The sequence below is a fragment of the Lepidochelys olivacea genome (genome assembly GCF_965140295.1).
Source record: "Lepidochelys olivacea isolate rLepOli2 genome assembly, chromosome: 20".
Taxonomy (NCBI): domain Eukaryota; kingdom Metazoa; phylum Chordata; order Testudines; family Cheloniidae; genus Lepidochelys; species Lepidochelys olivacea.
The window spans coordinates 11,000,771-11,027,145 of NC_140430.1; the positions used below are offsets into that span (position 1 = coordinate 11,000,771).

Here is a 26,375-nt window from a genome sequence, read left to right on the forward strand (position 1 = left end):
GTGTGTAACATCTCTACATTTAAATAAGTAGGCACTAGCAATTTTGTAACCACATGATTAGAATCTAGCTTAATAAATTTTGGTAACCATTTATGCATAAGCCTGACTTGTTTTCTCTGGTTTACTGTAAAGCAGCCAACACAATTAAAGAACCTCAGCCGTTTTGGCTCTAAAGCCTGGCCATTAGGTGAGAGTACTAAGAGCCTAGCGTTGAGTTGTGCCGCCTCCACGGGGCAAACTCTTGGGGCACCTGTCAGTCAATCCTGGCTGCCCGCTGCAAAGGAGCTCTGAGCTCTAGCAGTTAAAGTCACGGGTGGTTAGGACCTTGGGGCATCCGTCAGCCTAGCCCGGGCTGCCTGCCGCGAAGGGACAGTGCATCCTAACGGTTAAAGTCACGGATGGTATAAACGGGCATAGCTGGCACCTCACCAAACATCCTTGGCCGTCGGCTAACAGTCGGAGATGTTGAAAATAGGATTCTCGGTCACCACAGAACCATATCATGTTCGTGAGGGTGGAGGGGCAGAAGGAGAGGCCCTGAGATAGGACAGATTCTTCTGCTGGGCTAAGAGTATAGCTGGATAGATTAACAGTGTTGCTGGGTGGGTTAAGGGAACCACTGTTGTAGCATGTAGTAGTTTAGATAGTTTAGTGTCCTTTTTTGTTTGTAGAGAAGCAAAGTGTGTGTTGTAAATGGCGTGTCTAGTTTTTGTAAAGTCCAGCCATGAGAAAGTTTGTGTGGAAGGTTTTTTTTTGTTTGTTTGTTTGTTTTTTTAATGAGAGTATCCAGTTTTGGGAGCTCATTCTTAATCTTTCCCTGTTTTGCTGTATAGCATGTTGATCAGGTATTTCCACAGTTTCTTTGAGAGCGTGTTGCACAATCTGACAGCATAGTCTGTATGGTATGTAGATTATAGTGGATTTTTTACCTTCAGTCCTTTTGGTACGATGTCCATCTGTTTGCATTTGGAAAGGAAGATGTCTGTCTGTATCTGTACAAGTTTTTTCATGAGGTTGATGGATTTCCACTCCATACGGCTAAATTCAGGGTCTTGCATAATGACAGGTTTCAGAGTAGCAGCTGTGTTAGCCTGTATCCGCAAAAAGAAAAGGAGGACTTGTGGCACTTTAGACTAACACATTTATTTGAACATAAGCTTTCATGAGCTCACTTCATTGGTTGCATGCAGTGGAAAATACAGTAGGGAGATTTTTATATACACAGAGAACATGAAACAATGAGTGTTCCCATACACACTGTAACGAGAGTGATCAGGTAAGGTGAGCTATTACCAGTAGGAGAGAAAAAAAAAACCAACCTTTTGTAGTGATAATCAAGGTGGGCCATTTCCAGAAGTTGACAAGAGCATCTGAGAAGCAGTAGTGGGTGAAAGCTTTATACAGGGTAAAATGGATTTATTTGGGGTTTGGACCTCATTGGGAGTTGGGCATCTAAGTTTTAAAGATAGGAACACTTCTGTAAGCTGCTTTCAATTGAGACTATAGCTGTTAGCGGACGTGATTCAGACCTGGGTCTTGGTTTGGAGCACGCTAGTGGGTCTGGCTCAAAGCAGGCAGGGCAGCAAAGTCCTAAGCTGCCAGGGAAGGAAAGCAGGGGGAAGTAGTAGTCTTGGCACATCAGTTGGCAAGCCCAAGGGGGTTTCTGTGATCCAAGCCGTCACAGGGCCCTCTCGCTCTCACCAGTCTCAGCTATTGTTAGCCTTGGCAAGACGGGCTTGGGGGTAAAATAGTCCCTCGTGGCTGCACAGGGGCAGTCCGCTCCTTCTCTCAGCCAATCTTTTAGGCTTGTTTTTCTCTCCTAGGGGAGGGAATGCAGTCTCCCCTCCTGGAGAGGCCAGCTGTGTTGCTGTTCCTCGCCTACTAGCAGCTTGACTTCCCCACTCCCTCTCTCCCCAACAGTGGAGGGTTTAAAAAGGTCTCATGCAGCCCTTAGTTGGAATCAGCTGATCCTAATTGCCCTCAGGTAACTCCCTCTCATCTGATCCTAATTGATCTCTGGTAACCCCATCTCAGCTGAACCTGATGGACCTGTAGTCACCCCTCCTCAGTTGCTAGGGAGGAGGGCCTTTTACCCTTCTGGGACTGTTTTCTACCCTGCCCTTAGTTTATCACAAAGTAGTCCTAGCAGTATATACGTTTGTCAATTTAACAAAGAAATTGATATGTACCAGGCTTGTTCCCCCAAGGGGAGTTCCTGACACACTGCAAACCAAATACCCTGCTTCAGGTAGAACAAAACAAAACAGATTTATTAACTCTAAAGCTAGATTTAAGTGATTATAAGTCAAAGCATAACAAGTCAGATTTGATCAAATGAAATAAAAGTAAAACATTCTAAGCTGATCTTAACACTTTCAATGTCATTACAAACTTAGACGCTTCTCACCACAGGCTGGCTGGTTACTTTTCAGCTCTACAGTCGCTTGGTGGTGGTGGGGTCTGTAGATGTGGATGGAAGAGAGAAAGAGCATGGCAAAATGTCTCTCCCTTTTATTAGGTCCTTTCTTTCCTCTCGGCTTTGCCCCCCCCTCCCCCTTCAGAGTCAGGGGAGCATTATCTCATCGCAGTCCTAAAGGAAGGGGGTGTAAGGATGCTGGTTTTGGCAGGACCCAACTGAGAGTGCCAATTCAGGACAAGTTGCTTCAAGCAGGGCAGTTACAGCCCAAGGCTGGGGTTTCTATGCACACCAAGGCAAACCAAACCAGCCAAACAGAGTAGACTTTGGTCTCACCCCACTGGCTAACCACAAGTCACACAAGCAATTCCCTTAGACACTCGTTTCCCAATATCACCACCAGTGTCACTCGTTATGGGGACAAATGGTTATGAAAACCAATACCCCAGTAAAAGAAAAAAGGTTCTCTCGATCCCAAAGGACCAAGCCCCAGACCCAGGTCAATATACAAATCCGATCTTACCCACAAATCACGCTTGTTGCCAATCCTTTCAAATCAAAAATCTAAAGGTTTATTCATAAAAGGAAAAAGATATAGATGAGAGCAAGAGTTGGTTAAATGGAATCCATTACATCCAGTCATGGCAAAGTTCTTGGTTCAGGCTTGTAGCAGTGATGGAATAAACTGCAGGTTCAAATCAAGTCTCTGGAGAGCATCCACAGCTGGGATGGGTCATCAGTCCTTTGTTCAAAGCTTCCATGTAGCAAAGTTCCTCTAAGGTATGAAGCAGGATTGAAGACAAGATAGAGGCATTAGCCTTTGAGAGTCTTTTCCACATGTAAGAACACCGCTTTGTTCTTACTATGGAAAAACTACAGCAAAATGGAGTTTGGAGTCACATGGGCAAGTCCCTGCATACTTTGCTGAGTCACTAGGCATATCTGCCTTCTCTCAATTGGTCAATTGTATAGCTGATGGTCCTTAATGGGCCATCAAGCAGCTAGGCAGAGCAGGCACCAACTTGTTGGGGTGTCACCCAGAAGCGTAGCACAAGTTTGAAAGAGACAGTATAGAGCCAACATTCATAACTTTAACTACAAAAAGGACACCCACATATAAACAACACAATCATAACCAGCAAATCCTAACCTTGTCTTAGACACCTTATTTGACCCCCTTTATACAAGATTTGGTGCCACTACAGGGCCTTGGTTTCAACAATGATCTGTATGCTCCCAGATTATGTCAATAATGTCACAAGGGGTGACTCCCTCCAGGGAGTAACAGATTCTTTTGTTGCTGCTTGAGCCAGTGTCCACTGTTCCGGTGAGGCTGAGCACAGCTGGGCTTGTCCCATCCCTGTCCTGACAAGGTGTGAACTGCCTCTCTGTTCATGTTTTTACATGGGCTTGCTGAACAAGAAGTAGGACTGAGCGGACTTGTAGGGTCTAAAATTTTTCCATTGTTTTGTTTCTGAGTGCAGTTATGCAACAAAAAAAACACACTTCATTTGTGAGTTGCACTTTCATGATAAAGAGATTGCAGTACAGTACCTGTATGAGGTGAATTGAAAAAAAATATTTTTCCATCATTTTTACAGTGCAAATATTTGTAATAAAAACATTGAGGGCTGTATACTTTGTAGCGTGTTGTAACTGAAATTGATATATTTGAAAGTGTAGAAAAACATCCAAAATATTTAACAAGTTTCAGGGGGGTAGCCTATTGTTTAATAGTGCAATTATGACTAATTTTTTTGAGTTAATTATGAGAGTTCACTACAATTAATTGAGTGCCCTAATTTAAACAAGTGTTGAAAAACTAAGGAGGGTGCAGGAAAGAGCTACAGAAATGGTTCAAGGACTGGAGAAGATGCCTTGCAGTGAACCCAGGAAGCTCAGGCTGTTCATCGTATCAACGCAATTGAGAGGTATCGGAGTTACTCTCCCTCTTGTGAGCCAGGTCTTCAAATTCAGGCTGGAGGCCATTTGGAAGATGCTTTAGGCAAACAGTTAGTAGGTTTGATATGGGAGGTAAAACAGAGAAGTTCCTGCCCTGTGATAACTAGATCAGGCTATAACGGGCCACTAGATCTTAAGAGGCATAAGAAGGGCCAGACTGGGTCAGACCAAGGGTCCATCTAGCCCAGTATCCTGTCTTCTGACTGGCCAATGCCAGGTGCCCCAGAGGGAATGAACAGAACCAGCAATCATCAAGTGATCTATCCCCTGTTGCTCATTCCCAGCTTTTGGCAAAGAAAGGCTAGGGATGCCATCCCTGACCATCCTGGCTAATAGTTGTTGGAACTATTTTCCATGAACTTATCTAGTTCTTTTGAACCCCGTTATAGTCTTGGCCTTCACAACATTCTCTGGCAAGGAGTTCTACAGGTTGACTGTGCGTTGTGTGAAGAAATACTTCCTTTTATTTGTTTTAAACCTGCTGCCGCCTAGTAATTTCACTTGGTGACCCTTAGTGTTCTTGTGTCATGAGGAGTAAATAACAGTTCCTTATTCACAAAAAGGAGGACTTGTGGCACCTTAGAGGCTAACCAATTTATTTGAGCATAAGCTTTCGAGAGCTACAGTTCACTTCATCGGATGCATAAAGTACAGTGAGGAGATTTTATACATAAAATGTATATTTTTTTCCATGGTCTGTGTGTATGTATAAAGTCTCCTCACTGTACTTTCCACTTTATGCATCCGATGAAGTGAGCTGTAGCTCCTAAAAGCTTATGCTCAAATAAATTGGTTAGTCTCTAAGGTGCCACAAGTCCTCCTTTTCTTTTTGTGAATACAGACTAACACCGCTGCTACTCTGAAACAGTTCCTTATTCACTCTCTCCTCACCAATCATGATTTTATAGACCTCTATCGTATCCACCCTTCGTTGTCTTTTTTCCAAGCTGAAAAGTCCTAGACTTATTAATTGCTCCTCATAGGCGATGAAGGGTTCATGCCATCCAAACCACCTCTGTTGGGAAGGAAGAGTAGATGGGAAATCCACTTTCCAGAAGGGTTAATGTGGCACTTGTCAGACCATCAATATGGTCTCTTCTCAGAGTGCAGAACACAACACCACACTGTTTATACAAAGGGAAGTTTTATTTTTCAGTCTGGACACTAAGAACAAGTTTAAAAATATTTAAGTTTAAAAGCTTCTTCAACTCCTCTCCAGGCTGCACCTTCCCATAGCAAGAGCCTCACAGAGAGCCTGCAGAGAAAGAGCCAGGAATTGAGACAAAATACAGGTGGGGGAAAGGTACTATGTTTATAAGCAGGCCTTAGGGTCAAATGTTACTTATACAAGGAAGCACTTTTTAGCCCCCCCCAAAGAGCTTCTGACTCAAAAACATCAGCCCATTTCTAGCAGTGGAGGAAAGTCCTCTAGGACACCAAGCTTTCAGGAAGTGACACTGGTTCAGTAATATTCACTTTGGGCAGGAAGCAGCTTTGCTAGCCTCTACCCTCATTTGGTATCTTTGTTTCACTTCTCCCTCTTTCCATGGGATTGTTGGCTCCCAGCTACAGGACACGTTCTGCTCATGAAAGCATGTGCCTTGAGCAAGTACCTTAGTAACTAGTGGAAGTAGAAATAAAGAGGTTTCTTCCCTTCAGAGATCGGTCAGCAAATGTCCTAGATGAGTACAAGACATGCCCAAGACATAAGTACAGTAAGACCCAGGGCTGACCCAGTGCAGCTGGGACATGCAGGGTCTTATGACCAGCTTCTGAAACATCAAGTTATGACCCTTCCCCACCTCCCAGACAGTTAGAATAGTTTAGTCCCACTCCCATGGTGCCCCTGCCTTGTACCTTTTCTCCAGGAGTGACCTTTTGGAGTCCATGCTGCTGAGGTGCTCCCGGCCTGCATCTGCTGGTTTCCATCCCAGCCTGTCTCACCAAGACTGGACAATGAGATGGAAACGGAGAGGAGTTAGTATATACACCAGGATGAGGAGTTAGCATGGCCCATCTCAGACTGCCAGATAGTCCACAGGACATGCCTGCATCATGGGACTGCCTCCATAAGCCCCACTCCCAGTGCCACATGCAGCTAGCTGAAGAGACTTGTCAGCATGTCCCCACTTTAGTCCTGGTTACCCAGCTCTGAAGGCCAGTTCTAAATAGAACCCCATAGCATTCCCTGGGATCTGCTACCTGTGTGTGCTTGAGGGTCCCCCTTCTGCCAGCTGGGCTTTCCCGGTAGTGTGTGTCTATGACATTCCATGCCAGCGTGCACTGGATTGTTTCCCCATAATACCCCTGGTAACAGGCAAGTCTCGTCCCCAGGGCAGGGGCAATGCATTGGTTGTAAGCTGCCATGTGCCTTCCCAGTGCAGCCCACATGAAGGATGGCTCCCTCCCACCTTGGCAAACAGCAGCTGTTGAGGCACCTGCCTGGATTTTACTCCAGGCCAGAAGGGTTTGTGGAGAACGTGCCCATAGTGTCTGGATCATGAGATCTCTGGGGCATAAACAGTCTTGGCTTGTTTGCCTGGCACAGCGGGGTCCTGCTCCCCATCTGACGTCCCCAGGTGCTACCACCACTCTGATCCCGCTTAGAAAATGCATTTACATTAGCTGGCATAAGTCAGCATTTCCTGCTGCCATGGGGTACCAGCCATGTGTTAAACGGGAGAAGGAGCAGGACAGGTTCCACTCACAAAGCAAGGATTTCAGGGTGAAGTAGCCAACAGCTGACTGCTCCTGCATATCCAGTCTTGCCTTGGAACTCAACCTGCCTTCCCTTAGGTAACATTTCACTTACAGCAAGATCCCCCCACATCTCTGGTGTTCAGTCATTTGTCCCCCAAAGCTACAGCGTGGCTTCCATTCCACTGAACTCTGGATCCCCTGCCCCTCGTGCCCCTGTAACTGCCAGGGTTCAAGAGCTTGGTAACTCGCCACACTGCATTGTCCAAGGCCAGGTGTACGCCCCTCCCCCTGAGCCATGTAGCTATACCGCCCTAGCCCCTCAGGTAGGCCATGCTGGGTTGACAAGAGGGCTCCTCCCATCGACATAGCAACTGCCTCCTGGGGAGGTGGATTAGCTACGCCCTCCCATTGGCACAGGAGTGTCTTCACTAAAGCGCTACAGCTGTAGTGCTGTACATGAAGACAAGCCCTGAGCCACGAGAAGGGTTAAGGACCAAGGAGCCCCGGTGCTCTCAGTTACATGGGCACAAGCTAGGAGATGCTCCAGGATGTCTGTGAAATTGCTAATGGAATTTTACAGACTCTGGCCCAGACAGATCCAAAGGAACAGAAACTGGGCTGGGCTTCCCCTCTCGTGCACATGTAGCGAAGGGAACACAGCAGGTATTTCTAATAGGGTTGCTGCCTCCGGCATGGCCACCTTCAGTGTCCCTTTCCTCAGGGCTCCTCAGTGGTTTCACAGAGGCTCTCCTAGCCGGTTACGCCCTTACTGAGGCTGACTTAGCACAAACAGCTCCAAAAACAGAGTCCTCCAAGCCCCAGGCAAGAGTGCATATATTTTAAAGGTTTGGATCACACCACTCACAGGCCTTTCTGGCCTTGGCAGGCCGCTCCCAGTCCTACCCAGCTGGAGCCATCTTCTTCTCTGCAGCTTCCCCAGAACTTTTCCTTACCTATCACAGAGACTGCACTGGTGGGTCACATGACCCAGTCACATGACCTCCATTTTCCCACTTGGGGAAAAAATGTCACAGATGGGGCCAAGACTTATGGGGCTAGTGGCTCTCTGACTCAGGCAGGAGTCTCCAAGCAGTTCTCTTGGTGGCTCCATTTATGCTCAGCAGAGCCATGTAATGGGCCAGTCAGAGGTGAAAGTAAGCCGGTACGCCCTGGTACAGTGCACCGCCAAGAGCCGGTGGGCTGTACCAGGGTGGATCAGCTTCCCCAGGCTGGATTTAAAGGGCTTGCGGCTCCCAGCAGTGGGTGGAGCCCCCGGTCCTTTAAATTTCTGCCAGAGCTCTGCTGCCGGAGCCCTGGGGTAGTGGCAGTGGGGCTGGGGCAGCGATTTAAAGGGCCCGGGGTGGTAGCGGCAGCTGGAGCGCTGTCCCTGGAGACCTGGCGGCAGGGCTCTGGGGACAATTTAAAGGGCCCAGGCTGCCGCTACCGCCCCGGGCCCTTTAAACAGCTGCCAGAGGCCCCGGCTGCTGCTGTTACCCTGGGGAGGGGGAAGAAGGCACTTGCCGGTACAGGGTGGGCTGGCTGTGGCTCTGACCTCCCGCAGCCCCACCCCTTCCACCTGAGGCCCCACCCCTTCCGGGGGCCAGAGCCAGCCCCAGCCCAGCCCTGTACTGGTAAGTCCCTAGACTTGCTTTCACCCCTGGGCCCAGTTCTGACCTCAGTTACACTCCTGCAATCTACAGCCGTTAGTCACGCTGTTCAGGTGTAACATGAGCAGAAGCAGGCCAATTACAGCTGCCATAACCATACAGCTAAGGGTAGCCTAGAATTCCTCCTTACCTGTAAGGGGTTAAGAAGCTCAAATAACCTGGTTGGCACCTGACCAAAAGGACCAATCTGGGGAGGGGGAGGATTTGTTGGGTGTTCTGTCTCTCCTGGTACTGAGAGGGCCAGGCCAAAAAAAAAAAAAAAAAAAAAAAAAAAAAATCTATTTTCTCCAACCAATCCTGAACCAGTCTAATATTATAAAAATAGTAAGTAAACCCAGGCAAGGAATGTTAGATTATCTTTTGTTTTAGCTTGTGAATTTTCCCTTTGCTAGAGGGAGGTTTATTTCTGTTTTTTGTAACTTTGAACTAAGCCTAGACGGAGTTCCTCTGTGTTTGTGAATCTTTTGTTACCCTGTAAAGTTCTTCCATCCTGATTTTACAGAGGTGATTCTTTTACCTTTTCTCTAAATAAAGTTCTTCTTTTAAGAACCTGATTTATTTTCAGTGTCCTAAGACCTGGGGGGAGGGGTGGTTGATCTGTGCTCACTTTGTAACCAATTGGTTAGGATATTATTCTCAAACCTCCCCAGGAAAGGGGGTGTAAGGGCTCCAAGTGGCCCTCCCTGAATGTTTGCTTAAATCACTTGGTGGTGGCAGCATACTGTCCAAGGACGAAAGAGGTTAAAAATTCCTCAAGGCACAAATCCAAGCTCGTAGAAATAAGCTTGGGGGTCATTCACGCGGGTCCCTGCAACTGTACCCCAGAGTTCAGAGTGGGAAGGGAACCCTGACAACAGCCTTGGGTATTGCAGGGGTATTTCTAGTGAAGTTCTGTTAGATTTCTGGTCACCCAACTAGAACGGCAGAATCCAAGAGTGACTATTGCAGGAGTGCACGGAGTTATTAGAAGGGCAAGAACCCAGTTGGCCAGACAGTGTGGCCAGCCACAAGTGTTAAAACACAAACCAACCTAAAAGTCAGGCCCCAAAACCCCATGAAATCTTGGGAGTTGGTTTCTTTGTCTGCTGGTTATGTAGCATTTAGGCTTACACAGACTTTTTCAACCTTTTCTCTCAACCAGGAGGGCTAGACACCTGTTTGAAATCATTCTCGGCTTCCCAGCTGTGGGGCTTTACAAAAAAAGCCACCAAGGTTCATGAGCCTTCAATATAGTTACCCAAGTTAGCAGCACCGCCAGTGCCATAGCTGTTGATGCCAGTAGAGCTGGGACAGTCACGCCAGTGGGGGACCCGGCATGATCGGTGACCCTCTTTTCCCAAAGGGGTGCAAAGTGGCTGCTAGAACACATGAAAGGAGAGTTAGCTCTTACCTTTGACTTGCGCTTAAGGTGCAGTTTGCCTTGAAGCCAATAACAAAAGGAGAAGTGGCAGCAGACTCATCTGCCTCTGAGGAGGAAAAGCTTAGTGTGAGTGCACAATGAAAGGCTACTGGATAGGTTTAAACACACCAAGACTCTACACCCACAGATCACATGAACAGGAGGCCATTGGCCCTGCTCTCTCCCCAGCCCACTTACTTGGAACAGATCCTGTTCCAGAGTTCTCCTTAGTTGTGCTTCAGAAGGAAAATGTAACTCCATGCTCTGGGTGTCCTAAGCCTCTAACTGCTGGAAGTGGCCCACTTGGAAGTTGACCTGTTCTGTTCACCACCTCTGAAGCAGCTGGTGCTGGCCACTGTCAGAAGACCAGATACTGGGCTAGATGGAACATTGGTTTGACCCAGTATGGCCGTTATTATGAATGCCCACTGTGCTAGCCCTGATCCTGCTGCCCTCCTGAGTTATAAGGGGCTTGGACAAGCAGAGGAACCACAATGCCAAGGTGCTAGCCGGTCTGGTGAAAGGGGTTCTCTTGGGATTTGGGAGCATTGCCAACACCCTGAAGGGTTAACATGCTCAGGCCCTCAGTAACAGCCCAGAGAGGTTTTATACCTGCACAACAGTTAAGTTTGCAGTTGATAGGGCTGGGGCCTGCCAGAGGGTTGGAGCAGGATATAGGCTTGTTTGCAAGAGACTTTTCCTGACCACAAGGCTGACAACTCCAGAGATGTTTGCAGTGTTGGTGTAGCAGTGTCTGTCCCAGGATGAGAGAGATGGGGTAGGGGAGGCGATCTCTTATTGGATCAATATCAGTTGGTGAGAGAAACTTTGGAACCACAAAGAGCTCATCTTCAGGGCTGGGAACGGTACTCAGAACATCACAGCTAAACACAAATGGAACAGATGGCATATTCTAAACAAAGGGACCATTCAATGTGAAGTGAATTGTTAAAACCCCTCCAATCATTGGGGCGGGCGGGATTGTTAGTTGGTTACAGATTGTTGTAATAAGCCATAAATCGAGTGAGGAGTCTAGGGGCATCTTAAAGACCAAGCTTTCATGGGTTAAAAAACCAAAACAGTCCTATTTCAGATGCATGGAGTGAAAATTACAGATGCAGGCATAGATATACTGAGATATGAAGAGGAGGGAGTTGGTTCTCCACTTGTAAAATAACTCCCTTCTCCTCATATCTCAGTACATTTATGCCTGTCTCTAATTTTTACCTCCATGCATCCGAAGTGGGATTTTTTTTTTAATTATTAAAACCCATGAAAGCTTATGCCCAAATAAATCTGTTAGTCCTTAGGGTGCCACCAGACTCATTGTTTTTGTGGATACAGACTAACATGGCTACCCCTCTGATACATAAATCCAGTCTCTCTTCAGTTCATGATTTTTAATGTCTAGCAAAGTTAGGAATTTAAGCTCTCCAGCCTGTCTTTTGAAGGGTGTGTGCAGGTTTCCTTTGAGGATAAGGACTGAGAGGTCAGATAGAGTGAGTACTTAGAAAAATGTTAAGACAAAAACATCCTCTCACCTGTAGGTGAACAATTTTCAGAGAGAGTTCATTTGAGAGCACAGTGATGGTCTGACCAGTTTCACCCCCATAGTTATTGGGGCATTTAGTACACCGCATTATCTGACAGGCATGTGAAGGCCCACCCTGGATTTTGAAAGAGGTGTTGGGGGGGAGGGGGTTTGATTACTGTAGCAGTGGAAATGTATCTACAAGTTTTGCATCTGTTGTTCTAGATGGGACTGGTGCTGCTTTGGGTTGGTGTGTTCTGTCTGTGGGGACCTTGCTTCAGATTAGCTTGGAGCTGCAGAAGAAGGGGTTCAGGAGAGATCTTTCAGGAGGGGTCCCTACCTGGTAGGTGTTGTACTGGTTTGGATTGCAGTATGGGGTGGCAGGTGACAACTAGGGGTGTATGGTCAGACGGGGTGTTTTATTTCCCTATTGAAGCAGGTTCTCAGGCTATTTGGGTGCCAAAAAAACCAAAAACAAAAACCATTATCTACGGGTAGATGTTAAGATACCACAGAATATGTTCCAAGGAGCAAGTCCTGGATATATACACCTTAACATACTGAAAACTGCCTTTACCAAAGAAGGACACTCTAGAGAAGTAGCTCCCCCATCATGGAATGGGACACCCAAATACTCCAAGAGAACCTGCTTCAATACAGAAATATCCCCTCCCCCCAGCTCAACTGCACACCCCTGCTGCCTCACACTGGAATCCATATTGGGTATCAAACTGGCACACAGAGCACATGTATAAAGTTTGCTGATGATACCAAGCTAGGAGGGGTTGCAAGTGCTTTGGAGGATATGATTAAAATTCAAAATGATCTGGACAAACTGGAGAAATGGTTTGAAGTAAATGGTAGTTTGAGTAGCGAGTTCTAAAATGCTTAACCTGTCCTTGCTGGAGTAATTACCCCTATGGCAAATTATATTAAAAAAGAACAAACTAGGTTTGTTTCTACTGGTGGCGCACATCCACACATACCTCGGTGCATATAACAAAAATGTATTCTACACATGGATGGAAAAAAAATAAATAACCCTGCCTATGAGTAAAGCTGTGAGTTTGTCAGAGTCATGGATTCCATGACCTCCGTGACTTCTGCAGCAGCCAGTGTGTCTGGCTCTGGGGCTGACTGAGCAACTCAGTCCGGGACAGTTGCACTAGTTGCTGCTGGGTCAGTCTTGGGCCACACCCCACCCAACAGCAGGAGGAGCCATTTGGGTGAGAGGAGGTGAGGGCTCTGGGTGATGCTTACCTGTGGGGAGGGGGGCTCCCTGGAAGCAGCAACATGTCCCTCAGCTTCTACCTCTGTGCACTGCCTCCACCTGCAGGCACTGCCCTTGCAGCTCCCATTGGCCATGGTTCCCTGCCCCAGCACCCCTGGCACTCCCAAGATTTAGTCAGGGGTACAGGACAAGTCATGGACAGGTCAAGGGATGTGACTTTGTTCATGGCCCATGACCTGTCAATGACTTACTAAAAAATACCAGTGACTAAACCATAGCCTTACCTATAAGGGAAGATTGAAAAAGAAAAATTGGGTTTGTTTAGTCCAGAGAGAAAAGACTGAGGCGGGACATAAGTTTTCAAGTACATAAAAGGTTGTTACAAGGAAGGGAAAAAAGTTGTCCTCTAACTTCTGAAGATAGGCCAAGAAGCAATGGGCTTAAATAGCAGTAAGAGAGATTTAGGTTAGCCATAGGGGAAAAGACTGCCCTGACAGGAAGTTAAGCACTGGAATAGATTGTCTAGGGAGGTTGTGGAATCCCGGTCATTGTCTAACCTGCTCTTAAAGATGTCAAAACACCTGTCAGGGATGGTCTAGGTAATACTTAGTCTTGCCTTGAGTGCAGGGGACTGCACTCAAAGACCTCTTGAGGTCTCTTCCAGTCCTAAAATTCTAACTATAACCCATACTCAGTGGGGACCTCTCTGAAATAAATCTTTCCTGAACCCCATTTTCTGGTCTTCAGACAACTCCCCAGCCTCTCCAAGATCATCAGAAGCAAGCTCCCCACAGACCAGGACACCAACTCAGAGCAGGGTCTGCTGCTGCTTTAACAGTTGCAAAACCAACATACATGGCTCCACTTTCAAGATCCATGGTTGTATACATACCTATCAACGTGTGGTGTACCTCATCCAGGGCACTAAATGCCAACAACAACGTGGGTGAAGCCAGCCAGCCAATTGCTACGCTATCGAATGACCTCTGACAGGAAAATAAGACAAGAACACCCTTTTACCTGCGGGCAAACACTTTTCACAAAACAATCACTCTGGGCTGGTCTACACTGGCATTTTACAGCCCTGCCACGGTCTCACTCAGGGGTGAGAAAAAACACCCCCCCCTACAGCGCTGCAAGTGTCAGCACTGTAATGTGTCAGTACGGACAGCGCACCCGTGCCTGGAGCCGTGCCCCTTGTGGAGGTGGTTTAGAGCCCGGGGAGAGTGCTCCCTGAGTGCTGTGCTGAGCTGAGCTGCGACTACACAAGCCATGTTAGAGAACTGCTGCAGCACTGTAACGTTGCCAGTGTAGGCAAGCCCTCTATAGCTGGCCTCTCCGTCCCTGTCCTCAGGTGAAGCCTGCACAACCCCTGGAAAAGACAAGCCTGAAAGCTGAAATTCCTAACTTTGCTAGACATTCTTCAATCCATGATTTTTAGACACTGGATTTATGGTTTTGTACAGTAATCTATAATCCGCTCACAACTCTCCCCACCTCCCATGACTGGAGAGGTGTTAACAGGCCACTTCACCATGAATGGTCCCTTGAAATGGGTTAACTACTTATGCAAGAGCCAGCAGGAGGGCTCAGTCCTGCCCCGGAGGAGCCAATGGTTGCTCTCACTGATTTTAGCAGCAGGGATCTGGCCTTGTCCATGCTATGGGAATCTCCTCCCTGCAACTCCACTGCTTTGGATAAAACAGCAGGACCTGGGCACAGGAGAAACCTCAGCAGCTGGAAACAAAGTACCACCATATTAAACCTGCAGCCCCAGAGCCTTGATGCAAATTCCAACAATACTGAAGCTGTGGGAGCTCAGCAGGGGCAAGGCGGGGGGCCCTGCCAGTGCCCCCCAAATTCCCCAAGTGGAGACAGACACAGCCTTGTCAGCTACAGCATGCTTTGGCCATAGTAGGATTTTGACATGTTAACCACACACACCCTCACACCCCTGCCCATTGTACACCTTGTTTAGCATTTAAATGTGGTAAGTATTGCATTATACAGCTTAGTTTAACTAGTCAAGACAAAGCAGTTGTACTTTAGCATGTGTTAAACTGGTTGAGTGAAACACTATCTACCACAAGCACCAAACCTTTAATCCTATTTAAAGGAAGAGCCTACAGCGGTCTAAACTGGGTTATTTAGAGGGGAGTTGACCAGAGTAGCTATTCTGGGATAGTGCCCAAATGAGATGGGGGCTTAACAAGCATGATTTTAACAAGCAAGTTTCTTAACAAGCATGATTTTATTCCAGGATTACTTTGCTTATCAAGTACACTAATTATTCTGGAATTGAAGTCACTGATTCTTAAATACTCAGGGAAGTATCACTGATTCATTGCATCACACAATAGCTATGCCAGTCAGCTTCCATGTGTAGACAAGGTATAGTAGTGACTGGTAAAGCTAAAGGCAGCATGGTGTGTGGTTTCATGCTCTAAGGCCTGGTCTACACCTAAAACATACACCAACCTCGCTACGTCCCTTCGGAGTGTGAAACGTTCATCCCTCAAGAGATGTAGTTAAGCCAACCTAAGCCCTGGTATAGACACTGGTAGGTCAATGGAAGAACCTAGCCGCCTCCTTGAGGGGGTTGATTAGTTACAGTGACTGAAAAACCCCTTCCACTATTGCAGTAAGTACCTACACTATACCACTTGCAGTGTAATCATAGCCTCAGTCAAGTCCTGTAAGGCATAGGTACCGCATGTCTCCGATATCATTGGCAGCTTCTTCACTGACACTCACCTGCCTCCCAGTCCTCTAGGCAGGGGGGACACTGCCAGGATCTTGGCACCTCTTTCTGTTCCTTCTTGGGACAGAAATTCGTTGAGGTCTCTGCAAGCAGAGGAGACATGTTACAGGACTTGGAAGGAAGAGAAGAAGCCGGGTAGCTGATCTAAGAGTGAAACATGGTTGTCTACGTGGATCAGGGCTCAGTTCTGTTAGCCAGAGGCCCAGCATTACAAGGGGTCAGAGGCCATGTTTAACTGGAGATGCTCCTTAGTGAGGGAGATTTTCTGAACTCTCCTCAGAGCCAGGCTCAGGTCAGACTGAAGTGCGTCCAGGGTCTCTGCTCTCCTGTGGTGGCCCCAGCTCACTCCAGCCAGCTGGACAGCCTTTGTTCCCCAGGGCACAAGTTCATCCACCCCCAGGTTCCTGCCACACACAGAATGGGGAAGCCTTTAAAAGCCAAACAGCTTGACAAGCTGAGAAGTGTTGGCTCCAACAAGCCTAGCTGGAAAGGCCAGAGAACTCCCCACAAGCACCCTGACATTACACAATGGGGCCAATATGGTTCCACTGCAATAAACAGGGCTCACGCAGAGCTGATACCATTGACCCTATGGGGCTCAGTACATGCACTGATCTCCAGAGTTCTCATTATAGCTGTGGGGCCAGGTTCTCATCACAGCTGGGACAGGAAAGCCAATTCCTGCCCAAGGAAATGTGAGTTTCCTGTCCCAAAGCAGGACAAAAAGTAAAAACAACAACAAAAAATCCAACCCTCCCCCCCCAAAAGCTAGCCCCCCTCCCCCAATTGGGTTCAAGTGAAAATGTTTTGGTCTTGGACTATGTTAACTACAATTAGTTTCAAACTGTTATTTTGAACCGGAAACTGGATTTTCTTGTTTCAAGAGCCAACAGACTCAGATTTTCCAAGTTGCCGTGTCAAAGCCCAAAAAACCCTTTCCCACGAGGCGTTCATGGAGATCAGGGTTTTCTGACAAAAATGCTTCCTTGACATTCCCCACTGGCTCTCCTAAGCACCTAGTTAGCCATTCAGTAGGGCCCCCAACACCCTGAGCCTGGCATTGGGCACTTCAGAAATGCTGGCTCCTAGTGCTCTGCTCTCTGGATGCAGGTTTGCAGGCTATCCCCCACTCCCCGTGGTCAGCAGCTCCCACCCCAGTGAGCAGACGGTAGACACCACAACTCTTCAGTGATGCCAGGTGACCTGCCCCTGCTGTGCCAGGCAGTGAGCACTTCCCCCAGCTAGTCAGGAGGATACTTCCTTAGCCTGCTATGAACAGCTGGCTATGGGCATTGGGGAGGGGAAGGGATTTCTAGCCAACTCCTGTAGAATCTGCTAATGAAGACAGGCTGGGCTTGTGCTACTCTACACTGGGACTTCAGCCACTAGAGCAAACCCTGCATGTTCACAATTTATACCAGTGCAGCTAAGCCAGCACCTGCAGCCAATACCCAGCCCTGCGATGGTACAGAGGGATGTGCTGGGTAACAGCGCTCAGCCTTGCTCAGAGCAAGTGCACCTACAGTAGTTGTGAGCATACTCTGCACTCATCACATGAGCTACAGATTGCTCAGGGCTTGCGTTGGTGTCCAGAGCAAGACGCCCTTGTCCAGACTCCCTTGCAGTCTCCCTAGGCTGGGGCAGGTCACGTCGGTAGCACACCTGCTTTAATACATGTATGCTCCTGCTGACTACTGGCTCCCTCCCCCAAGCTTACCACTGAACAGCTCTGGCGCCCTGTCCGTGCAGGTGGAGATGTGTAGCTGGAGCTCTTGCTTTGGGACTCTGTGGCGAGCATTGTAGGGGCACGTGGCCAGCTCTTTGGCTCTTTTCTTGTTATTCTGGAAGAGAAGCCACAAGATGCCACTATGCAGAGACAGCAGGGAGGTACTGCCGTGGCCTCTGCTCAGTGCTTATAAGGGGAGGCAGCTGACAGTATCTCTAGGGATGCATCAGAGCCAGAAGACTGGCGAGCTGGAAACAAAGCGTTGACTTGCCGAGTGCTTAGTGAGAGAGCACCACTCAGTATGTCTACACACTGCAGCTGGGAGCAAGCCTCCCGCCTGGACAGATGGGCTTGAGCTAGCGGTGCTCAAAGTAGTGTGCTAAAAATAGCAGTGTGGATGCTATAGTGGGGACTGGAGCTTGGACTCAAACCTACAGAGAGAAGTGGGCTTAAGAGCCCAAGCCACAACATCCACATTGCTATTTTTAGCCACACTAGCTCAAGCCCCACTACTCTAAGCTCATCTACCTGGGCCAGGAGACTCTCCCCTAGCTGCTGCATAGACATACCTGTACATGCAGGGAATCTGGGGCATCTGCAGCAGTGCTGAATTTCTTGGACTTGATTCTTGGTTGCTCCAGCCCTGTCCAGGAAGAGGTGGGGAGTGGTGGGGAATGGTCTTCAGGCTACCTTAGCTCTCCCTAGACTTGGACTGAGCAGCTCCTGCCCTTGCTGCTGCAAATTAGAGCAACCTTTGGGCTGCTCTACTTCTCATGGCCCTGGGCAGCAGAGCCTAGCTATAGCACAGCTACTCTAGCTACACCCAATGCAGCCACAACCTGTCCCCTATGTCGGGCATGGAGCAGGGCTAGCTTGGAGCCAGCACCCAACCCAGGGAGGCCCCTTTACAGGACGTTTTCCCAGGAGACCATTTCCACATACTTCAGGCCCCTTTGTGCAGCCAGAGTAACCTAAAGGGACATTAGTGTAACCTCACTAAGGCACTGGAGCCCCTTAGTGACACAGGGCAGGCCTGGATCTAAGTTGCCTTGAAGTTCAGGAGCTTTTGGAGCCTGGGTGTCTCCAAGGGTTAACTCTGCAGTGAAGACATAACTCAAGTGATCAGCAGTTGAGCTGGCCTAGCCCAGGTAAACAGCCAGACCATAGAGCCCTGCCCAAGCTGCTGGGGCCACACTCACTCATGCAAGGCTCAGACTTTCGGGGGTGGGGGCAGCCCACAGAGGAGGGAGAGGAGGTGTAGCTGCAGGCTCTCAGCTGAGCTGCTCTGATGTTTTCCCCCAGTGAATTGTAGGAAGGCATGAAAGGACTATCAGGTTCAGTCTGGGTCTTCAGTGCAGAGTGGGCAGATTACCAAGAGAGGCAATCAGACTCCCTCCTACTCCAGCAGGGGTCAGCTAACCCAGGTGTGAAGCACCTCCACACATGGGCCAGAGGGTTTGTGGGGATGGACAGAAGCCAGGGTAGGGGCAATACCTGAGTTAACCGGGCAGTTAAGAGAAGCCCCAAATGCGAGTTTCACATAAACGTAGGTCTGGAAGGGACCTAGGTAGGTCATCTAGTCTGTCCCCTGCATTGAGTCAGGGCCAACTATTATCTAGCCCATCCCAGGTGTTTATCTAACCTGTTCTTAAAAGTCTCCCTAGATGATCCCTAAATCTCCCTTGCTGCAATATAAGCCCATTATTTCTTGTTCAGTCCTCAGTGGATAAGGAGAGTAGATCACTCTGCTCTTTATAACAAATTTTACCTACTTCAAGACCTATTAGCCACCCCGACTAAACAAACTCAATTTTTTCAATTGTTCCTTATAGGTCATGTTTAGACCTTTAGTCACTTTTGTTGTTCTCCTCTGGACTGTCTCCAATTTGTCTACATCTCCCTGGAGTGAGAGGCCTAGAACGGGACACAATACTCCAGCTCAGGCATTATTAATGTTGAATACAGGTGAAGAATTACTTCTTTTGTCTTACAACACTCCTGCCATTACATCCCAGAATAATGTTTGCTTTTTTGCAATAGTAGTACATTGTGACTCATTTAGTCTGTGATCCACTATAAACCCCAGATCCTTTTCTGCAGTGCTCCTTCCTAGGCAGTCATTTCCCATTTTGAGTTTGCACTGGAGGCAGAGGAAAATAGTTTGCAGGGAACAGAGACAGGTGGCCATCTCCCCTCTGGGCACCTCAGACTCTGTCCCACTGGGTAGCTTGCTCTTACCTCTTTACATTTGACCAAGTGGTAGGGGAACCTGGAGGCTCGGATCTGGTGGTTTTTGTCATAGGGGCATGGGATGAGCCGCTCAGGATCCATCACACCTGCATAACAGAAGACACAATACACAGTGAGGCTAGAAAGAGGGGTAGGCTGCCTGGGGTGATACCTTCATTGGCCTTGGGGAAGGGCCAGTGAGAAATCAAGATCCTGAGACTCACTGTCCCCTTTCCTTTGGGCACTGGGAGAGGGTCAACCCAGGAACCCCAGTGAGGAGCCAGCCACCCCCTTACATTGAGGCTAGACCTTAGGTAACTGAAGGCCAGCAGCATCCTCCTAGCGTCACATTTGCAGGAGCTGGGGTGTTAGACACCAGGCTCCATAGATTCAAGGCAAGGGCCACAAGCCTTGGTAGTATTGCCCACCTGCCATGGGGATGGCACAGGAGCTGGCAAAGTGATCCCAGACACGCTGGCAGGCAGGCAAGGTTGGGAGAATGATTTTCACCAAGAGATATTGACACTTCAGCTGGCACCCAGCTGGGGATGCAGACAGCTGTTGAAGCGCAAGGGCTTGTCTACACTACAGGGTCTATAGCAGTGGCTTTGAACCTGCAGGGCCCAATAAGCCCAGAGCTGCAGCCTATATGACATCCTCAGGGCCATACAGGTAGTACTGGATGCGGCCCACATAAACACATTGTGAGCCACACATGTGGCCCATGATGGTAAATAGGTTGAGAACCACTGGTCTACAGCAGTGTAGCCACAATGCTGTAATTATGCTGGCATAACGTCATAGCTCAGACACAGCCTACACTGAGAGATGGGCTCCTCCTGTCACTGCAGGAAAGCCACCTCCTCCAGCACCTTAGCTGCAGCCACCTCAGTTAAGTGTAGGCCAGACCTCAGTCTTCAGTGTGTCGCCAAGTGACGAATGTTTACAGAGCGTTAAGTGCTGCTTTCTTCATGGGAAGGATGCCCGAGTGTTCTTCAGAGACACCCGGTGGGGCTCAGCCCTAATGTGTGTGCAAAGCATCAAGAGAATTCTGCTCCATTTGAGCAATGTTGCTTGGCTACACTGGGAAGCTGACTGGCAGGACTAGTCTAATGGTATACCATTATAGCTATGCCAGTCAATGACCCTCTCTCCCCAACATAATAAATACCTCATTCTTTCAGAGTGCTCTGCAGCATTTTACAGATAGGGAATGGAGGCACACAAAAGGGAAGTGACTTGCTCAAGGTCACCCAACAGGCCAGTGACAGAACTGGGAAAGGAGTCCAGGTCTGTGGAGTCCCAGTTCAGTGCTCTATCCCCCCCTCCCACAATTATCTCTGAGGATAAAGCAAAGGCTCTGGCAAAAACTTAGTTTTTTTTTTTCGGGGGGGGGGGGATTTCCTTCCACAGACAAGCTCGAGCAGTAGATTTGCCTCTGGACACAGCCATGAAAGTAGCACCAACAAGACCCATGCTGCTTACAGAGGGCCAGACCTGTCTTGTGAATCATGCTGTCATCTCATAGCAGTGTAAAGCCAGCACACATTGCCATCCTGGGCTAGTCACATCAATGCCTGGGGCCAGGCAAGGCAGATCAGGTCCCCAGTGCCTTACAGCAGTGGTTCTCAACCAGGGGTCTGGGGCCCCCTGGGGGGAGGGGGGGGCGACAAGCAGGGCTGGTATTAGACTTGCTGGCACTCAGAAAGCCAAAGCTCCTCTGCAGGGGGATGAAGTCAGGGGCTCCAAGCCCTGCCAACTAGGGCTAAAGCTGAAGCCTGAGCAACTTGGCTTCACAGGACACCGGGCCCTGGGCAGCTGCCCTGCTCGCTACCCCCTAATGCTGGTCTTGGCTTTTATATGCTGAAAAACAGTTGTGGTACAAGAGGGCTGTGGAGTTTAATAGGATGTTGTCAGGGCCTCGGAAAGAAAACATTCAGAACTGGTGAGGTCACAGCTGGAGTACTGCATCCAGTTTTGGGCCCCCCCACGGCAGAAGGGATATGGACAAATTGGTGAGAGTCCAGCGGAGGGCAACGAAAATTATTAGAGGGCTGGGGCACATGACTTATGAGGAGATGCTGAGGGAACTGGGCTTATTTAGTCTGAAGAGAAGAGTGAGGGGGAATTTGATAGGAGCCTTCAACTACCTGAAGTGGGGTTCCAAAGAGGCTGGAGCTAGGCCAGGGGTGGACAAACTTTCTGGCCTCAGGGCCAGATCGGGGAAGAGAAGTTGTATGGTGTGCCATGAATGTTCACAAAATTGGGGGTGCAGGAGGGGGTGAGGGCTCTGGTTGAGGTGCAGGTTCTGGGGTGGGATCGAAGGGTTTGGAGAGCAGGAGGAGGATCAGGGCTGGGGCATGGGGAGAGGCTCAGGGGTACAGGCTCCAGGCAGCATTTACCTCAAGCAGCTCCCAGAAGCAGTAGCATGTCCCCTCTCCAGCTCCTACAGAGAGGTGCGGCCGGGCAGCTCTGCTGCCCAGAGGGCCAGCTCTAGGCACCAGCCTAGCAAGCAGGTGCCTGGGTGGCAAACAGGAAAGGGCGGCACTGCAGCAGCTTTCGGAGGCACGCCAGCGACAGCTCCTCCGCTTCCCTCTTCGGCGGCATTTTCCTTTGCTGCTTGAGGCGGCAAAAAATGTACAGCCGGCCCTGGCTGCACGCTGCCCCATTGGCAGGCACTGCCCCTGCAGCTCACATTGGAGTGCTGGAGGGGGCCACAGGAATGTGTAGGAGCTGGAGCGGGGTCATGCCATGGCTTCCAGGAGCCCCGTGGCACAGCCCTTGGTCTAGCACCCTAGCCGGAGCAGGGCAAGCCCCAGACCCCGCTCCCCAGCAGGAGCTCGCGCGCCCGCTTAAAACAGATCATGGGCCAGCCTGTGGGCCATAGTTTGCCCACCCCTGAGCTAGGCTGTTCAGTGGTGGCAGATGACAGAACAAGAAGCAATGGTCTCAAGTTGCAGTGGGGGAGGTCTCGGTTGGATATTAGGAAAAACTATTTCACTAGGAAGGTGGAGAAGCACTGGAATGGGTTACTTAGGGAGGTGGTAAAAAGAAAAGAGACTAACCAATTTATTTGAGCATGAGCTTTCCTGAGCTACAGCTCAATTCATCGGAAAATACAGTGAGGCGATTTATATACACAGAGAACATGAAACAATGTGTGTTTATCATGCACACTATAAGGAGAACTTGTGGCACCTTAGAGACTAACCAATTTATTTGAGCATGAGCTTTCGTGAGCTACAGCACGGTATGCATCCGATGAAGTGAGCTGTAGCTCACGAAAGCTTATGCTCAAATAAATTGGTTAGTCTCTAAGGTGCCACAAGTCCTCCTTTTCTTTTTGCGAATACAGACTAACACGGCTGTTACTCTGAAACCTGTAAGGAGAGTAATCACTTAAGATGAGCTATTACCAGCAGGAGAGTGGGGGGCGGGGGTGGAGAAAACCCTGTGTAGTGATAATCAAGGTGGGCCATTTCCAGCAGTTAACACAAACCTCTGAGGAACAGGGTGGGTGGGGGAGGGGAGAAGAGAGAATAAACATGGGGAAATAGTTTTACTTTGTGTAATGACTCAACCACTCCCAGTCTCTATTCAAGCCTAAATTCTGTAAGTATATATAAATCTCCTCACTGTATTTTCCACTGAATGCATCCGATGAAGGGAGCTGTAGCTCACAAAAAGCTTATACTCAAATAAATTGGTTAGTCTCTAAGGTGCCACAAGTACTCCTTTTCTTTTTGCAAATACAGACTAACACAGCTGCTACTCTGAAACCTAGGGAGGTGGTGAAATCGCCATCCTTAGAGGTTTTTAAGGCCTGGCTTAACAAAGCCCTGGCTGGGATTATTTAGTTGGTGTTGGTCCTGCTTGTAGTAGGGGGTTAGACTAGATGACCTGCTGAGGTCCCTTCCAATCCTAACCTTCTATGAACCCCTGCCTTAGAGTCAGCACAAGGACCTGGCTCATAGAGCTAAGCAGCCCAGCACACACACTGCAGCATTACAGCCACAAAATGGAGACAACATTGCATTGCTCCATTGCCCAGCTCCAAGCACTTTGAGATACATAGTGTTTTGGCTCAGTAGAAACCCTAGGTATTGCGGTTATCACAGCTTCAACAGGCTAAGGTAGCTAGAAAGCCTCCCACTGAGTATTTTGTAAGTGCCTTTGCTAGCTCTCTACCCCCTTCCCAGGATACAAACTCAAGCTGCAACACCACTCAGCTCAGAAGCTAGGTTGCTTTTAGTTTTTTCAATTCCCATCTCCCATTTTCCTCAGGTTTCCACAGCAGCTACTTTCCCTCCCAGCCCCTAACCCTCTGAGTAAAGAGAGGCCAACATTGGAGCTAGAAGCCAGACACCAACTAAAAAATCCCAGACAGACAGTCTCTTTAAGTGTCTTTCAGGCTAATTTTAGGCACCAAACCCTGATCTTACTCTACCATAACTCTTCCCACAGTCTTGTCTGTACTCACCCCTGCACAGAAAGTCCTTCTCTGGCAGTTATGTCCTGACCAGCCAGCCCTGTTCTTCTCAGTAAGCAGTGTTCAGCCCCTTTTATAGGCCACTTATTTAGCACAGGTGAGGGCAAATTCCTACCTTATCTCTCAGATAAAAGCCTCCCTTCAATCTATTCCCAAGTATGAAAACAAGCTCCCCCTGGTGGTGGCTATGGCTGGCTTATATGGCTCCTTACTTGGCTCAGCCTGGGGGTCCCCGTGCAGAGATGGGGCCCTGCTGTTCCCATGGAATCAAGGCTAAACAGTTGCATGGTTTAATTTCTGGAACTGGGTGCAGGGGCCACTGAGGGCCTGGCCAATGGCAAAGGAGCTTTCAGAATGCTCAGTGACATCATCCTATACAAGCTGCGTGGTGTACGCGGACAACACGGGGGAGCCTTAATGCCAGCTTGGGCTGGGGCCTGGGTGCTCCCCTTGTTCAGTAGGGCTGTGCTGGGTCAGTGCCTGGATGGGAGACCCCTGAGGATGCTGAGGACTCCGGAGCTGGTGGTTTCCCTAGAGAGCCCTGGTGGGTGCCATGCTGGGAACCTGACACTTGCAATTGTGATAGATTCCAAGGGAATGCAAGTCGATCCTGGGATCCTAAGCTATTGAAAATCTGTCTCCCTAGTTTCAGAGTAACAGCCGTGTTAGTCTGTCTTTGCAAAAAGAAAAGGAGTACTTGTGGCACCTTAGAGACTAACCAATTTATTTGAGCATGAGCTTTCGTGAGCTACAGCTCACTTCATCGGATGCATACCGTGGAAACTGCAGCAGACTTTATATACACACAGAGATCATAAAACAATACCCCCTCCCACCCCACCGTCCTGCTGGTAAGTGCCTCTGGGGCTCAGCAAGCGAGTCAGGCAGGCTGCAATGCCCAGTGGGGAGAGCACTGGCCTGGGATTTGGGAGTTCTCAGACCTGGCTTCTATTCCCTGGCCTGCTGTGTGACTTAGGTAAGTTGCTTGCCCTCTGTTTCCCCACCCACTCTGTGCCTGTCCTGTCCACTATGAACCTCCTGTGGCAAGGATGTCTCTTGCTCTGTGTTTGTGTAGCGCCTGGCATGACAGGGCCGTAATTTTGGTTGGGCCCCTAGGTGTTCTTGTGACGTATGCCATGATCAACTGGCCAGTGAGCCACTGTGTGTGGTGATATTGATGGTGGGAGGTGCCAGAGAGTCCTTGCTAGAGGCTCATTCATCTCCTTATCCCCCAAAATGCAAATGGCAATGGAAGATTCTCGCACTGCCCCGCAAACAGCTCAGCTCAGTCTTCATCTCTTTCCTGGCACTGCCAGCCAGGAGGCCAGTTAGGGCCCATGGCGAAGTGGGGACAGTCTGTAATATTTTTATGACTCCTACCTATACTGCGGTTTCCCTCTGTACTTTGCGTTGCTATTCAGTGGGTGCAAAAGAGTTAAGTCACTGTCTGGAATGGAAGGATGGGTCCTTAAGGAACTGGTGGGAACCCACCCATATAACAGAGAATCTGAAAAGACAATGGAAGCCCCAAGGGCTGAACAATTGAGACCACAGTTTTCAGAGTAACAGCCGTGTTAGTCTGTATTCGCAAAAAGAAAAGGAGGACTTGTGGCACCTTAGAGACTAACCAATTTATTTGAGCATAAGCTTTCGTGAGCTACAGATGCACCGGATGTATCCGATGTAGTGAGCTGTAGCTCACGAAAGCTTATGCTCAAATAAATTGGTTAGTCTCTAAGGTGCCACAAGTCCTCCTTTTCTTTTTGCGAATACAGACTAACACGGCTGTTACTCTGAAACCTTTCCTTCTTTAGACTGCCCCCCGGGCAGCTCTCCCATCCATCCCACAGACTGGAAACATCTTGTCCCCAGGTTCCCTGGCTCCATTGTGACTGTAGTGTGGTGGATGGACCCTTGTCTAGCACCCTTCATTTGGAAGGTTTCCAGGTTTCTCAAAGTGCGGGAGTGTCCCTTGCTAGGGGGCAAAGCAGGAGTTGGAGAGCGCCAGGAGTTGTCACAATTGTTCCCTAGAATTTCCATCAAAATGTCATGGACACCAAGTCAGATGTCTTACAGAAGTGTAAATCTGTTACATTAACACTATTACCTTAATCAACCAACCTTGTAATCTCATCAAAAAACTATCAAGTAGTTTGACAGGATCTGTTTTCCATAAACCCTTGCTGATTTGCATTAACTACATAATGGTCCTTTAATTTGTTATTAATCGAGTCCTGTATCAGCTGCTCATGGCCCTGGTTGTC

The 26,375-nt window shown here is 48.7% G+C and overlaps 1 protein-coding gene across 4 annotated transcripts in view; it reads right to left on the bottom strand.

Moving 5' to 3' along the window:
• Positions 1-5,522: 5,522 nt before the first annotated feature.
• The window catches only part of LOC311510502 (gametocyte-specific factor 1-like), a 39,914-nt gene continuing 19,061 nt past the window's right edge, over positions 5,523-26,375 (bottom strand). For 2 of the 4 annotated variants that reach the window (XM_084610197.1, XM_084610196.1), the window contains 6 exons: positions 19,632-19,729; positions 17,385-17,508; positions 15,661-15,750; positions 10,136-10,211; positions 6,236-6,327; positions 5,523-5,633 (listed from right to left, as the gene is read on the bottom strand). In XM_084610197.1, coding sequence (XP_084466323.1) covers positions 5,623-5,633; positions 6,236-6,327; positions 10,136-10,211; positions 15,661-15,750; positions 17,385-17,508; positions 19,632-19,724 — 486 coding nt within the window. In that variant the 5' untranslated portion in view covers positions 19,725-19,729 and the 3' untranslated portion in view covers positions 5,523-5,622. Of the gene's footprint in view, positions 5,634-6,235; positions 6,328-10,135; positions 10,212-15,660; positions 15,751-17,384; positions 17,509-19,631; positions 19,730-22,024; positions 22,046-24,102; positions 24,196-26,375 lie in introns of those variants that run through there. The other 2 variants (XM_084610198.1, XM_084610199.1) reach the window with 2 other exon arrangements.